The 17,944-nt window shown below is 36.6% G+C and overlaps 1 protein-coding gene across 3 annotated transcripts in view; it reads left to right on the plus strand.

Annotated features, from left to right (window-relative positions):
* The window catches only part of LOC121376020 (carbonic anhydrase-related protein 10-like), an 81,062-nt gene that overhangs the window by 44,346 nt on the left and 18,772 nt on the right, over positions 1-17,944 (plus strand). For all 3 annotated transcript variants that reach the window (XM_041503780.1, XM_041503782.1, XM_041503781.1), the window contains 2 exons: positions 3,950-4,086; positions 17,729-17,917. In XM_041503780.1, coding sequence (XP_041359714.1) covers positions 3,950-4,086; positions 17,729-17,917 — 326 coding nt within the window. The remainder of the gene's footprint in view (positions 1-3,949; positions 4,087-17,728; positions 17,918-17,944) is intronic.

Consider the following 17,944-nt stretch of genomic DNA (forward strand, 5'->3'; position numbering starts at 1 on the left):
TTTCAGCTTTTACAGTTGAATTAAATGAATGAATGAACTAATGGACGAATGAATGAATGGCTAGATGTATGTATGTATGGATGCAAATAATCTTTAACGCCACCCCAGCACAAGGAATAAATTGGCTATGGGGTGTCAAAGAAACGTATGGTCATGAATAAATTTACAGTGATAACCAAATCAATAAAAAAACATCAAAAGTTAAATTAAAACAGTATAAAGAGATATTAAAAAATAAAATGTAGGGTAAAATTTCGAATCTCTCACAAGTTGTAAAACTACCATGGGTACATGCAGTTCATGATGGAATCTAGAAAGAGTTCATCGCATTTCTTCCACCAAATATATCTTTTCTAGTCTCTAGTGGTGTCGTTAAACAAAACAAACACACTTTACCAGTTCTAGTATTCTTGAAATTATTGCACTCCACCAAAATATGGCGCACCGTCAGAATACACTGATAGTGCTCACACTGAGGTGGAAGATTCTTGTTTAGAATAAATCAAAACGAATACGAGTATGACACAAGGCTGTTTTATCCTTCCTGCACAGACTATAGGCCTTGAAGGACTACCACTCTCCCAGGAATGACTTAACAGAATGAAGCTTGTTCACAACCGCACCATTTCAATCACCTACCCATTTGGCAATTTCTCAAGTGGTATATCAAAGGCCGTGGTATGTACTATTCTGTCTGTGGGATGGTGCATATAAAATATCCTTTGCTACTAATGGAAAGATTTAGCGGGTTTTCTCTCTTAGAATATGTCAAAATTACCATGTTTGACATGCAGTAGCCGATGATTTATAAATCAATGTGTTCTAATGGTGTCGTTAAACAGAATTCAAACTTTATTAACTTTATTTTAGTCACCTTGCCAAGTTGTATACAACTAAATGAAATTGCACATAACAACTTCAATTATCAGTTTTCACAAATACAATGTGTCTCTGATCGTCATGGTATTTTATGCATTTGCTTCAAATGCATTTTTTATGCAAAACAGAAAGGTACGTACCACATTAACCAGGATTAGTGACTTTAAGCCAGCTGTTGAAATTGAAACAAAACATTAAAGGGACACACCCTAGTTTTTAAACACTAAGGCATATTTTTGACTATTACAGCCGTTTTGATAACTGAAATCATACTTTACTTAGATTTTATGGATTAGATTATCAGTTTCCGTACAGTCGAAGTATTTTTGGTCACCTGGTGTTTTTATTATCACAAAATGCATTTCTCATATTTTTAAAACGCACGTGCGTCTGAGAAGTAATAGTTATGGAGTCAAGTGTTAGTCTATTTTTAGAGGGTATTTCACCATTTCAAAGCCACAGACTCATGTTTCACTCAATTGTGACTTTATCCAAATGAGTTACAGGTTTGTAGATTAACTAAACTTAGTGTTAAGTTTCACGGGTTGAAACTAGGGTCTGTCCCTTTAATTCTATCTAAATATCAAGAATACATTATCGATAATAGATTCGCGTTTATCGCAAAGAACACCGTTAGAGTTTAGTTTTTAAAATACATTTCAACAAATTCTATTCTTTTTACCGTCATTTAGAACAAGAGAAACAATTCTTAATTCATGGACATAAATTTCAGCAGATACGAAATCATCCGTTTGCAGCATATCACGATCCTACCCCGATGTTTGTTTTAATCCAATCCAATTACAACATTCAACGTTCTGTCCCGGGTCGGACCATTGACTATCCAGAGACCGGTGCCGGGATGGACATGCCCGAAACCTTAGTGGTATAGGGGCATGCAAAAATACTCTCAGACTCAAAGTTAAATTGTGAACTCTGCACTTCAGAGTAATCACGTAGTATTCACATTTTGACAAAAGGTTATCACCCTCCCCACCCCTTAGTAAAATAATGTCTTGCTCCAGCCAGTGCACCACGACTGGTACATCAAAGGCCGTGGTATGTGCTATCCTGTCTATGCGATAGTGCATATAAAAGATCTGTTGCTGCTAATTGAAAAGTGTAGCCCATGAAGTGGCGACAGCGGGTTTCCTCTCTCAATATATGTGTGGTCCTTAACCATATGTCTGACGCCTATAACCGTAAATAAAATGTGTTGATTGCGTCGTTAAATAAAACATTTCCTTTCTTCCTTATTAAAAGAAATCACCCATTATAAATAACATTTTTAACATTGCCCTACAGGCTTTATTTCATTTATCTAAACTGTATTCACATTTCAACAGAACATCATCAGTTTACCCCCCGTCGATTCTTGAACCACACCACCGCCACACGAGCGACTAATGGCGATGAGAGTTAATATTGTAAATTGTATTCTATAAATGATATTCTCAACCCTGGCGCGCCAACACGCTTTATTATATTTGCCAACTGCCCTGATTGAATGTTCAACAAACTAGCACTTATGGATCCATTTGGTGTCGCACGCTGAGAGCAAACACGGGGCTTCAATATCATTGATAATATCGCGGGGATGGTCCTTGTTCGGGCCGTTTAACTCGAATGGTTTCGTATTACGGGCATATGATTGTGTGTCATCGATGTCCGTCTGTCAGCTGAATAGTAATACAGGATGGATATGACCACCATGCGGTGTCAGTGGTATTTAAAAGCTGGTGCTTTGTTCTATGGATCATCGACAAAGTATTGACCTCACAGCGAGCAATATGAAGTAGAGCTCTCGTATGAGTCAGTTGAGCACACAAACAGAGAAATAAAAGGGATTTGTTATTCTGTAAGTGAAAGGTCATCAAGTAGAAGTCTTCCAACTTGACGTAATGTTCCTTAGTATTGCCACAGTAATTTGTAATAGTGATTTAAACATTTGTTTAAAGCAGGTATGAAATAATGCAAATCATTTAACCACAGTCAAACATTACACCTTTCTGTATATACCAGTTTAAATATGAAATAATAACTACCACTACTACTACTATTTCTACTGCTACTACTACTGCTGTTGCTACTACTGCTGCTGCTGCTGCTGTTGCTGGTGGTGTTGTTGCTGCTACTACTACTATTAAATGTTTAAAACGGTTTATATCTCGATAATTGTTTATTCAATTAAAATTAAACGTAGTAGTAAGCTAAGTGACTGCAAGAACACCACCAACAACAGCAACTACAACAGCAACAACTAGAACAAGAGCAACTACTACTACTACCACCACTACTACTACTGCTACTACTACTACTACTACTACTACTACTGATACTATTAGATACTACTACTGCTGCTGTTGCTACCGATTATGTTACTAGTATACTGCTGCTGCCACCTACTACTACTAAGTGTCTCAAAACGGTCTATATGTCGATATCTGTTCATTCACTTAAAATTAAGATGTGAAGATAAGCTAAGTGAAAGCAGATATGTAATTTTAATGTTAAATTCAAACAACTGCGAATATGTAGGGTTTAAATGTTGTTTCCGTAATACAGTATACAGTTTTATTGTGTCAAAATTATAAAATATTTATTATATATTACCGGGTGATGATTACAAGTTATGCTTATGTAACACAAACTACTGAATGTGAATAGAGACACGAGTTTGACTGTACAATTAAGTCTCTTATGTAACACAAACTACTGAATGTGAATAGAGACACGAGTTTGACTGTACAATTAAGTCTCTTATGTAACATAAACTACTGAATGTGAATAGAGACACGAGTTTGACTGTACAATTAAGTCTCTTATGTAAGACAAACTACTGAATGTGAATAGAGACACGAGTTTGACTGTACAATTAAGTCTCTTATGTAACATAAACTACTGAATGTGAATAGAGACACGAGTTTGACTGTACAATTAAGTCTCTTATGTAAGACAAACTACTGAATGTGAATAGAGACACGAGTCTGACTGTACAATTAAGTCTCTAGTGGTGTCGTAAACAAAACCAACTGTCATATTAACTCATCGTTTTTATTTTATTTTACAGGACCGGGATTCTGGGGTTTACTTAACCCTGATTGGTCTTTATGCAGCAAAGGAAAGAACCAGTCCCCCATTAATATTGAGCCTGCATCTCTTTTATTTGACCCTAGTTTAGACGCCATCATGATTGACGGTACAATGGTAAGTACAATTTGGTATTTCACTTTGCAAAGACGGCTGTTACACAGTTAATTATTGTTTTGGCAAGTACTCTTCACAACACTTCTGTTATTTTGTGTTTTTGTACGACTGTTTTGTATTTGTATTTTTTTCAATTCCCTCTATTCAGCCACAATTAGGACTATTTTTCAGCCTATCAGGGTTTCTGCCAGAAATAATGTTTTGGATAAGGCGTTGTGGAATTGAATATTTACAATATGTGTGTGCTGAATGCAACCACAGTTGACAGGGGGTATCAGAAAAAGAAAATGAGTTACGTTTACGAAAATCATACAGTAATGATAAGAGTAATCAATTTTGTTAAAAGGTCAACTTATAACAAAAATCTACAAACAAATTTGGGTATGGCGCCATACCCGTTTTACCCTCTGGCAGAAACACTGGTTATGTACCTTCTTTCGAGATATTAATAATCAGGTGTTATAGGTAATACTAAAGCAAATGACATTCGGCTGGGTCAAAGTTCGAGATGCACCTAACTTTTAATAGGGCAGTTAATACCACAAGTCCTGCCAATTGTAATTAATATGACTGTGTTGTGATAAAACATTGGTTCAACTGGCCATTAAATACCTGTAATTTAATTTGAACTAGTATCAGTGTACCAACTACCATTGTGCTTGAAACATATGTGGAGTCCTACTAATAATAGCATGACATTTTCTTAGTTGAACTAGAGTAGTCATAGACGCTACCCGTTATCTCTGAAATGAGCAGCTTAACCTAGCAATTTGTTTTTGTTTCAGATTCACTTTAAGGGTGAGGGGTGGTAGTATTTATAACCATGGTGTTTATGTCGATTGATACGCTACATGTAGGAGTTTTAACCACATATGTTATAAGTCTATGGGATTTGATTACACTCTGAACACTGACTACAACGACAAACAAAATGGAACATTGTCATTCATAACATTGTTAAACAAGTCATATAACAAAACAAACTATGAAAGAAAGTCAAATACATTGCAACTCATTATCCTTCAAGTTGATCATGCATTGTACTTATTTGACTAGACGAAACCACCGGGAAACTAACGTCTTGCCCTTCACCTCCAAGACTTCCTCGAAAACAACAACAACAATAACAACAAAACATAAAAAAAAAAGAAAAACGAAGCTACTCAAGGATTTAATAAATGAACTGCTTTAGGTATCTTTTATATTTGTTGATATTTATCTTCACCGTACAAAGTTTTGGGTTAAAGCGATTTTGTTGTAACTTAGTCTTGATCATAGGCATTGTAGCTCTCCATATGCAATGGAAATAATAACATATTTGCTTAACGCTCAGCGTATCTATTACAAAGCTTCGGGGAAATCCTGTTCTGCGCGATTGATCTTGATCGCAGTACATCATGGATATACCAGCCATTGACAAAGCCACCGAGCCTGGTTTTCTAAGAGGCAGCAATCGAGTAGACAACAGCCCATCAAGATTTCATGATGCTGGACAACAACACGCAATATGTCATCAGCTTACCTGATGACAGAGCAAGACCTGAGAGCTAGCCCGAAGAGTCAATACCGTAACTCTCTTTCATGTCTTAATTAACCAACTACTCTTCTGGTCTCAGCTCAAATGGGAAGTCACACATTTGCTAAAAGGTATCTGCTGCTAAAGTGATTGATGACTGCTAAATGTGTTAAGATGGCCATTTAGGTCCTTCACGTGGTAGAGATAATTTTTCCCAAGGATGATTGATTGTCTAACGACACCCCTACAGGAATAAATATATCAGCTATGTTTTTAGAGGAATGGTAAAGACAGGATTTTATGTTTAACAACACCTCAGCACATTGTCGAATCTGTGGTTACTGGGTATCAAACATTAGCGTGATATTAATTCTTGTCTGTTTTAGTTGTATATATGTAACCCACATGAAATCAGATCAAAAGCCAGAATTTAATGTGTTTATATCAAATTAATGTTCAAACACGCTCACTGGGGACACAGACTCTGGCTTGTGTCACAAATTAGGAAAGAGGATAGGGGTAAAAAGAGGAATCTGGAATTCGGAAACAAATTATTAATGGATCAGAAATTTTATATTTAATAGCCAAATTTTAAAAATAAATTTTGTGTAAATCAAAATGTTTTTAGAATTTGAACGCAATTTAGATGGCTCTCTAAAATTAAATTTTGAATCGGAATATTGAGAAATAAATTTTGAACCAGATCTAAAATTATAGTTTAGTAGCATTAAGGGATTTTTCATTGCACATGCACCACCTTTGATATACTGGCCGCGAAGCATCAAGCAATAGTTGGGACTGGAAAACCCCAGTAGATCCCTGAGGAGTTAATCCAACTTGCAATCAGTGCAAACTTGCAAACATCAAGGTGTTTAAAATGCACTTTATCATATTCTCTTCTACGTTACGCCATATACTTGGAAAGGTTCTAACACTTTCACAACATGATATTTGTTTTCTGCTAGCCAATTTTAAGTCGTTAATGTTACTTAAAATGGCAATAATCTGCTTTTGGAATTCTGTACGACCAATAGGTTGTGTTTTGGCATTCTGTTAGCATAGTTTGATATTATAGACTGAAAGGTTCCTCTGCCTGGGCTCCCTCCGTTGTTCAGGTGACATAATTAAATCACAAGGTAGATCGACTGCCAGTAGCCATATTACAAGATAAACCCATTCTGATAATAAAACACAAATCAATATTTATGTCGTCGTATTTGTCCTAGATGCATTAAACAGTTATTTCTAAATACGTAGAATATACAGTCCAATTCCTTTTGTTTGATTATTTATATTGTACGAACATATCCAAAACAGTTCAATTAGGTGCCGCAGATGTATGATCGGCAAGCAGGGCCTGCACCAGTCCAAAATATTGGACTTGAGTACTCGAGGGTCAAACTCGACGCGGAACCGAGTACCCGACACTGGCACTAGATGATAACTTGACTGAAGAATAAAACAAACTAACATGATTTCCAGCGCTGAACATCGATGCCAAATCATGTCATTTTATTGCATTCTACACGTTCGACTTTGTTTTCCCTCCATGTCTCAAAGGCCTATAATGTAACCGGCGACAAGCATATAATTGTATGGCAAAATGACGTTAAAATGTAATTAAATGAGATTATCTCGCCTTCGTGTAAAATTCTTTAATCCCATTGGTTGTTTGCCGTTGGACAAATCCCTTATACCCCTGTGGGCGGAGCCAAATTCTCTTATATCCCGTCTGTAATTTCCAACAGTTTCCAGCCACCCCAGTTAATGCTAAAGCAATAATTAGATTATAAATAACATTGATAATCAATCAAGTATACATAATTAATTTTATTTTTACTATAAAATACAATATTTCAATACTTTTAAAAGCTGCAATGTTGAACTCGGCTACCTAATTACGGTCGTGGTGTTATTGTATTAATGCGCGATTAGCAACAGTTGGTGTTTTTTTTTTAGTATTTTTATTTTTTTACTACATACATTTCTGATAAAAAAAAAGTTTTTTATTTTATTTATTAATATCTGTTTCAGACAATTTCGTATTACAAACATTTGAAGTTAAAAACTCGTTTATCGATGGAACTATTTTTCGTCACTGGCAAGTGGTTTCGTTCGCGTCCGCGTGGTACGGCTTCGTTAATAAATTGTTAACAATTATTGTCTGGCGTCATTTTGATTATTTGGCTATATAGTTTAACATGTCGGCAAGATAAATTCGTTGTAGAAGCATCTCTCGGGGTATATGGCTTTTTATGTACCCTCGGTGTGCTGTTTTACCCCCTCGCCTTCGGCTCGGGGTAAAAGAACACACAGAGGGTATATAAAAAGCCATATACCCCTCGTGATGCTTCTACAACTTAGTGTTCTTCCTTGCACGGGTACTCGAGTCCTGTGAACGGACTCGAGTATTGCTGGACTCGCCCCTCGCCCTAGTACTCGTAGAGACCCTATCGGCAAAGTGTAAAAAGAAACAGCTATGTCCATTTTAAAATCCTTTCCACTTTGATAAATCAAACTTAATTATATCCAAATATAAGATCGACTGACTACAGCCACACTGCAAGATACATAGTTCCCCGTTGATGATACAACTTAATATTAATATTAGTGTATTTGTCTTTTCTGGAACTTCATTTTGGATGTATCAAGCAGTCAATTTGAAATATGTGAAATAAATATTCAGATTTCTTTTGTTTCAAAATGTATATAATGACGCAGAATTATATGTTTGTGTGTGGTTGTTGGTTTTTTAAAATAAATATTTATTGTCCCAAATCAAAATTTAATAGCATTGTCGGGGTTCAGATTCATGGTTGCTAAAGTATAAAAGGAAACAGCCATATCCATTGTGGAATCCTTTACATTTTGATAAATCGACCATTATTGTGCTTTGAACTGTACTTTAAAGGATGATATCCACACGAGGTGCATCTTTTTTAACATGTCAGATATAGCTATACTAATAAACAACAAAACCCCACAGAAAATGAGAACCCACAGACACATTGTTTACAGATCAGTGTCTGGTCCACCTATCAGACTGACCGGTGATGTCTGATAAACCTTGTATTAACTGTCAGCCGGTCTCTGTGGAATACCGTGCCATATCTAATTCCTGGACTAAGTCACAATTCCCTTTGCATCACGCTCACGCATTGTGCATAATGTATGATTGTATACATAACCGTCAATGGAACTCGATAGACGCCGATGAACCTGATTCTGCACTTCGATCCGAGTCTCAGGGGCACGTCTGCACCTATAGTATTGACTTACAACATGGGCAGTGTACCAGTGCTCATATCTCACTCTCGGTTGGAGTTGGACTGTACCTATAGTACTGACTTACAACAGGGGCAGTGTACCAGTGCTCATATCTCACTCTCGGTTGGAGTCGGACTGTACCTATAGTATTGACTTACAACATGGGCAGTGTACCAGTGCTCATATCTCACTCTCGGCTGGAGTCGGACTGTACCTATAGTATTGACTTACAACATGGGCAGTGTACCAGTGCTCATATCTCACTTTCGGTTGGAGTCGGACTGTACCTACAGTATTGACTTACAACAGGGGCAGTGTACCAGTGCTCATATCTTACTCTCGGCTGGAGTCGGACTAGTAACAACACATACGAAGTTGAAGGACAACACGATTAGCACAAACAAGCTCGACAACATAGGTGTCAAATTTGAGGATAGGACAAATAGACAGGAAATAGGAATCCACATGGGATCCAGCTGTTGTTCTCCACTACTCGCCGATTTGTTTCTGCAAGCATATGAATTAGAAGTTTTGACTAATCTGGTAAAAAGAAAACAAAGGAATCTGCATGGCTAAAACTTGTCTTTCCGCTGTATTGATATATTGATGATCTTATATCATTCAACATATACAATCACAGGATAACAGGTTACCTTCCACTGATTAACCAAACAAGAGTTTATATATATTTTTTAAAAACCCATCTGATGGCAGCAAATCAGTTCCATACCTCGATATATGCATAGAGATTCAAAGCGACACTGGTCTCCAAACCAAGTTGTATGACATAAGGCATGACTTTCCAATAGTCAATATTCCCTTTAAATCCAGCATATACATTCCTCTCCAGCTTTTGGTGTCTGCATATCACAACTTCTAAGATACCTTACAGAATTTTCATTGTTTGCTGATTTCAAACAGCTTTATATCATTCTGGCACAAAAGTTGTTCCATCAGCGTTACGATGTCCACCTGAGGGCATTGAAAAAGTTCAGTGTTAGAAATGTGGAGGCTAATCTACTAAATACGAGTCATCACTGACCAAAGTGATGGCTGAACTAATTTTACGAGCATCCCATTAAAAAAACACGAAACAATTTCGGCAAAATTGTATTCCGCCCCAGCCACTTCTCAACGATATCAAAGACATATTGACAAATCAAATACCTTGATATGTGGCATATACCATGTGGTGGACGCAAGTTTCCTTTTTCACTGTCTAGAATAAACGTTGAAATGATGTAAGAAACTAAATAGTCGTAAAATGTACTAACGTGACTTTAAACAAATATTCATTTCCGTTCGCATTTATTATGAAATCAGCAATATAATCAATATATACGTGCTTTGCTCCACTGTTACTTATGTCAAATTGAAAATATGTCTTAAAATGACGAAAGATACAATGTTATAACTTGAAGGAATAATTGATGCAATGGCAACTTGCTATTTACAGTAGAAATGGATATTGTAGATTATTGTTTTGGAAATACAGGTCCCATATTCACAAACAAGTGTAAATTTACGTCTACGACTAGCACTTACGTGTGCCGTAGATTTACGTTTACGTGCAAGAAGCACCTTATTCTCAAAGATGGTCGTAAATGTAAACGTAACTTAGTTGGACGTAAATCTACGATTTAACATTCTCACTGGAGTAATTAATAAAAACACATTAAAAAAACGATGGCTACCGGGTAAATAACAAATGCGCAAAACGCAATTTTGTTTGTTGTCTGCTAACAATAACATTGCGAACAGTGACCCATGGCATTTTGGTACTGGTGGGGATCCGCGTTTTGGTACGAACTTGAGGACAGTTCTTAAAAAGGAAAAGATAACTCAGGAGAAATTGGCCGAGTCGAAAACATCCGTTTGATCACGAACAAAAATATGTTCAATCCGTGGGCGTTCGCCATCGCAAACTGCTTCATTTATTGGAAATACTGCTAGTTTCCGTAAATAATAGTAAATAACGGCGATCGTGCTTGATTTATTATATGTACACAACTTACGTGCAGCGTTAGTTGCAACCTGAGGCACTCTTATATTTACGTCCAACTTTACACGTAACTTACGTTTTCGTTGTTTCGTGAATAGCTCTTCAGTCGTAGATTTACGTTTACGTGTAAAACTAGGCTTACGATATTTTGTGAATATGGGTCCTGACCTTTTGCCTCACAGTAAATGTAAGTAATAATCGGTTACGTGGGATATAAATGATTTAGGAGATTTACAAAACTTTGTCTTGAGATACAGCTAGTGATGAAAAAAGAAACCATTATTTCGCTCTTAGTGAAAATAATATTGTTTCGTGTATCTATTATGGATAATAATATCGTTATTTGAGTAACACGAAAGGAACGCGTGTTAAAATAAAACTAGTCCATCCCACACCAAAATAAAATACACAAGCATATGTCGAATATTGGTATAAATGTATTAAAAAAAAGACATGACAATAATATTGTTCTAGAGGTATTTATTACAGGACAAAATTTACTATATTTTATTTCAAAATCGGATCTTTAAATTCATCCATCCATTCTTTCTTTTCTGCCTTCCGTCCTTCTTTTTTTACCCTTAAACGTTTTTGTCTCTTTATTTCTAGCTTCATTATTAACCCCCATATCAAGTATCTGTATTATGTTTATATGTACCGTCATTAGCTTAACTTGATTATAATGTAGTGATATCAGCCCCCACCCCTGACACTACTTTATTTCTTTCTGTGATTAATACACTTTAAAACATAAAACAATAACATAGTGATATCAGCCCCCAACCCTGACACTACCTTATTTGTTTATGGGGTTAATAAACTTTAAAACATAAAACAATAACATAGTGACACCAGCCCCCAACCCTGATACTACCTTACTTCTTTATGGTGTCAATACACTTTAAAACAAAAAACAATAACATACTCTCGTAAATATACATGTATGTATGTATATTTTTGCAAGCTTTGCTCAACAATTCTCGACATTTCTCGAATTCCCTTACGAGGTTTCCATCACGTTTTCTATACCACGCGTCCGAGTTACTATATTAGTGACACCTACAATGATTAAACAACGTTCAAAGGCTATCACTAAAACACATCGCTTTTCTTTCTCAGCCCAAACACAAATATCTAATTACTGAGAATGATTTCAGGAGTCCATCTGCAGGACAGAATCATCTTCTCAGAGTATACTTTAGAAGCACATGAATAATGAAACGCCCACGTTCGTTAATTTACGATATGTAAGGGAAATGGGACGTTTTCTCTTTTGAATTATTTAGAATGGGCAACGGGAAGAGAATACACGTGCATATTGTTAGATATAAGACGGTCAAATACCCGAGTAGGCAAATTAAGTTCTCTAATAGATTAAATTTTCTTGTTTAGTAAATGTTTAATGCGTTTTCAGTGACTAGGATTAATTAGGTGGAAAGTATTGAGTTTACACGGATACAATGACCGCCATGGCACTGGACGGATTTTGCAATGGGATTTTAAAATGTATTGGGATTTTCCCACAAAAATGAAAAACCGAGGTAGTTTTAGTCCTACAAATCAGCAATATCGACCTTGTAATCATCATGATTGTCAGCATCATCACTATCATTATCAGTGTTGTCATCATGATAGTAATAGCATTTATCAGTATTATCATTATTACCATGATTATCATCGGCATCATTATCATCATGATACTAGTAATAATCATCATCATAACCATATTCCCTGCTATAAAACTAAGGTCCTATATGGTCATCATCATCATCATCATCATCAATAACATCAATATCAGCATCATGTCACCGTTTACATATCGCTATGGTTATCATCGTCATCATCAGCCTTTATCTTTGTGTCGGTCAACAATGTTCAATCATGTTTCGTAAATATAAAGTAAATCGAGCATACATAATACATCTACATATGATATTCTAAGCATAAGGCCAGTAAAGCATGCACGCGTGTACTAATCAAATTGAATGAGCATTTCTTCAAAGATAAATGCATTATGCATTGATTCATTTCCAGTTGAATCTGTTGATTTCAGATTACTGCTATCTCGAAGTTATCAAATACAGAATCCAATGTCTCGTATCGCAGTTGGGTAATATTTAATGCTTAATTTCAACTGATGTATACGCACGCCAAGTCCAACGCCTAAATTATGTACCTAACCACGAGAGAGAAGCAGATTCGGTGTTGTTGTTTTTTTGTTGTTGTAAAAACCCGCTAACAATGGATAATTAAATATGGATCCAAGGGCATGATGCGTATCAACCACCTGGCTTGAACTTGGCAGTGCCTAAACCTCCAGTGTTTAATTAACAGATAGCGCTCGGCTGCGAGTTTTTAGGAATTATTACTATATTGTATAATGCATGTTGCTGTATTTTGGAATACTGTAGGTGCCTTTTTCAAGTTGAATCCCACCCCTAGTAAACCCGTAAACCCTCCATCCACCCTTGCTGTACAGGGAGATATGAAACGGAACTATTTGTAATCATTTTATTTTTATATACACATATACTTAATTTATGGTTTTTAGTTTTATTTCTTATAAATACAATATTTGTTTTATATTTCTGATAGTATTTTAGTAGTTTTAAAGCGTCTCATAATTCCACATGAGTGGATTGTGTACTTTTATTACTGTTTTAAATCTGTACACAAGTTGAGACGAAAATAAAGAATTTGTCTGTCTGTCTGCTTGTCGGATTTGCTGCAGTTGTATTTGCACAGACGGTTTTCGTTGGATCTTTTCGTGTACAGTAGAGGTGCTGTCTCGAGTTGATTTGGTAGGATTACTCGAGTTACTGTATCGGATGGTTTTGATCAAATTACTCTAGGTACTGTCTCGAATGGAAAATAGAATACCCGTCTGAGTGTGGATTATCTGGGGTTATTTTTTGAGACAATGAAAATAACATCACAACTCGGCATTCATAGTGATGTACGTTATGCTGGTGAAAACTAATCAGACAACTGGTGTGATGTTACCTTTAGTTGACCAACAACAATGTATACATATATAGTGATGGAAAGTGGGTTTTTTAAAGTTCGTTTTGTTTAACAATGATTTATTAATCATCAGCTATTGGATGTTAAACATTTGTTAATTTTGACATATAGTCTTAGAGAGGACATCCGCCTCATTTTTGCATTAGTAGCATGGGATTTTTTGTATGCATCGTCCCACAGGCAGGATAGCACATACCACGGCCTTTGATATACCAGTCGTGGTGCACTGGTTGGATCGAGAAATAGCCCAATGGGCCCATCGGCGAGGATCGATCCCAAACCGACCGCGCATCAAGCGAGAGTTTTACCACTGGGCTACGCCCCCCCCCTCCCCCCGATGGAAAGAACACACACACAGTTACAGCAAACATTGACTGCAATCAAAACCCTCATCCAGTACCATGAAAGTCAGTTGTGCTACAAGAGGTCAATAAAACAATACTGAAATTCAGTCCCACGTTACATCTCTGTATTTTATAGAGGTACAACTATTCTGGTAGTAAATTAAATCTGGTATCGTATATCATGGGTTGCCTTGTACCATTCCATTAAAAAATATTATTGTGTTATGACTTGCCATAGTTTTAACTCTCTCAAACACAGAAAGCCCACGCTTGACCGGTATTCCTTGTAATTCAAGGAAACCAAAGCTGGATACATTTCATAAACTCCTGAAACTTAACACCCAAACGCAATGAGATCGTGATGCAGGAAAGGTGATGTAGTTAGTTTAAACAGATGAAGCGCCCGGCACCACTAACCGAGACAGAAGGAAACATCCTACACAGTAACACACACCACAACTCATTTCAAGTCGGAAACCCAGGAAGCGCTTTAAGTAATTAACCTAGAACTTACACCATCTGAGACGACTGTGTTGCTGTCAGTATAGCCAGTGCAACAAGGACACTTATCTTTTCAGGTACAAGTTCAGAGAATATAATACAAATATAGTAGCAAGGGATCTTTTATATACACCATCCCACAGACATGATAGCACATAGCACGTCCTTCGATATACCAGTCGTGGTGCACTGCCTTGAACGAGAAATAGCCCAATGGGCTCACCTGCGGGGATCGATCCCAAACCGACCGCGCATCAAGTGGGCACTTTACCACTGAGCTATGTATCGCCCGTCTAAAGCTAGAGAGTAAAGGGTTTGTATCCATTCAACGGATCTAACACACCATACGACTTAACTTGTAGGTGTCAGCCAGTGCTGTACGACGTGTATATCATAGTTGGTCCGTATGTTGGGGTGGGGTGGGGGACGTAACTTAGTGGTACAGCGTTCGCCTGATGCGCGATCGATCTAGGATCGATTCCCGTCAGTGAGCCCATTGGGCTATTTCTCGTTCAAGCTAGTGCTCCACAAATGGTGTAACAAAGGCAGTGGTATGTACCTTGCTGCTAATCGAAAAGAGTAGCCCATGAAGTGGCGACAACGTGTTTCCTCTCTCAATATCTGGATCAAAAAAAAAAAAAAAAAAAAAAAAAAAAAAAAAAAAAAAAAAAAAAGATTTTTTATATATATGTGTGTGTGTGTGTGTGTGGTCCGACGCCATATAACCGAAAATAAAATGTGTTGAGTGCGCCGTTAAATGATACATTTCCTTCCTTCCATTTGTTGGTAGCAGGATTGTAACACCTACTTGTTAAGTCTATAACGGACAACCATTTACGATTCTATTTCTTTGCTGTAAGTGCGCTTCAGTATTTCTTATAGTTTCTTTTTAAATATATATTTTAGTCTCTCATAATTCCATAGGAGTGGCTTGTATACTTTAACACATTGTTGTGTTAATCTTTCTGGTTGTATTTTGTCTTTTACAGTGCACATGTATATAGTCCAGGTGAGACGTGTAGAAGGAAAGAAAGAAAGAAAGAAATGTTTTATTTAACGACGCACTCAACACTTTTTATTTACGGTTATATGGCGTCAGACATATGGTTAAGGACCACACAGATTTTGAGAGAAAACCCGCTGTCGCCACTACATGGGCTACTCTTTCCGATTAGCAGCAAGGGATCTTTTATTTGCGCGTCCCACAGGCAGGATAGCACAAACCATGGCCTTTGTTGAACCAGTTATGGATCACTGGTCGGTGCAAGTCGTTTACACCTACCCACTGAGCCTTGCGGAGCACTCACTCGGGGTTTGGAGTCGGTATCTGGATTAAAAATCCCATGCCTCGACTGGGATCCGAACCCAGTACTTACCAGCCTGTAGACCGATGGCCTAACCACGACGTCACCGAGGCCGGTTAGACGTGTATAAAGAATTATCTTTATCACAGTTTGACACCCAATAGCCGATGTATTTTTCATGCTGGGGTGTCGTTAATCATTCATTCATTCATTGTATAAAGAATTTGTCTTTATGTCTCCAGTTGTTTTATTTACCTAGCACAGCTTGCTTGAACCCAAATTTTATAAAATAAATAAATAAATAATTTTGAAATTTATTGCAAACAAAAGTGTTGAAAGATGCTTGCAGAGTTTGAAAGAAAATCATTCACCTGTTTTAATATAATGCTAACACCAAACTAACTATAAACACATCAATACACACAAATAACTATTCCAGCTAAGAAATTCTAAATGCCATGCTATTACGTTTGATCAAACTCTCTGTAACACAGAAATACTGTGCAATAGCTGAGATAGGAGTCTGTACTTTTAGACTACAAAAAAGAAAAAAAAAGAGAAAAAAACAAGCAAAAAAAAAAAAAAAGAGAGAAGAAAAAAATGTTGGTGAACCGTATTGTTCAGGGATGCGCACTAAAGGAGCTATACAATTCCCCGCAAACATCAATCGATTTTTGTGTGTGTTCTTTTAACAAAGAAAATTAGAACGTGTTTCCACTCCACTTGAATAAAAAGTTATAACTGATAAGCGGTCAGTAACATACCTTTAACGCCAGTACGAAGCGTGTTACAGATACATAACACTGTAACAAAAGGAAATGCTCTATACTATTTATGTCAATATGTTTTGTGGTTTTTATTTTTATTTGTTAAAAATTTTTATAAACATTTATTGCCCCCAGAACATGGGCAGTGAACAGGTTGGGGAGCCATGGTCACTGCCTTACAAAGTACATATTTAAACAATAGTGTCTAAACAAAATATGCTATTTAAATATGTTAATGCTTTCTATGATATTTATAAGACGGAAAGGGAGAAAACAAAAATGTTTTGAGTTTTTTTGAAATCATACGACAAAACCAATATGTTGCTTCTGTTAAATCGTTAAACCAAGAAAAGCAAAACAATTTAAAAAGCCAAGAAAAAAAAAGGAGAATAAAATAAAGGAAAAAAAAAGAAGAAACAAAATAGAAAAAAACAAACAAAAACAAAATAGAAAAAAACAAACAAAAAAACAACTCAAAACAAAACTAACAACAAAACATATAACAGAGAAAAAAAAAGCTTTGTAGATTTTGTCTGTACTCTTACAGTAAATATATAATATTACCACTATTACTACATATACTATTAAGTCTACTACTATAACTACTACTACTACAACAACTACTACTAAAACTACTACTATAACTACTACTACTACTACTACAACTACTACTATAACTATAACTACTACTACTATGACTACTACTACTATAACCACAACTACTGCAATATCTACTACTACCACTACCACTTCCACAACAACAACTACTACTATAACTACTTCAATAACTACTACTACTACAACTACTACCACCACCACCACCACCTATCATTCATCATTTTCATGATCACCATCCAATAATGATTATAATCGTTGTCACACTTGTTGACTATACTCTGGCTGTATTTCTACTTCAGGTTTCTGGTATGCTAGAAAACAATGGTCACGACATTACCTTCACCGTGTCGAACCGGTCGCGCAGTGTGAATCTGACCGGAGGACCGCTGTCGTACCGCTACAGAGTGGCTCAGATCAGACTACACTTCAGTACCGACGATCACCAGGGCTCGGAACACACCATCGACGGCAAGAGCTTCTCTCTCGAGGTAATCTCTGCTGTCTGCTTAGATCTG

Source organism: Gigantopelta aegis, chromosome 6, assembly GCF_016097555.1.
Source record: "Gigantopelta aegis isolate Gae_Host chromosome 6, Gae_host_genome, whole genome shotgun sequence".
NCBI lineage: Eukaryota > Metazoa > Mollusca > Gastropoda > Neomphalida > Peltospiridae > Gigantopelta > Gigantopelta aegis.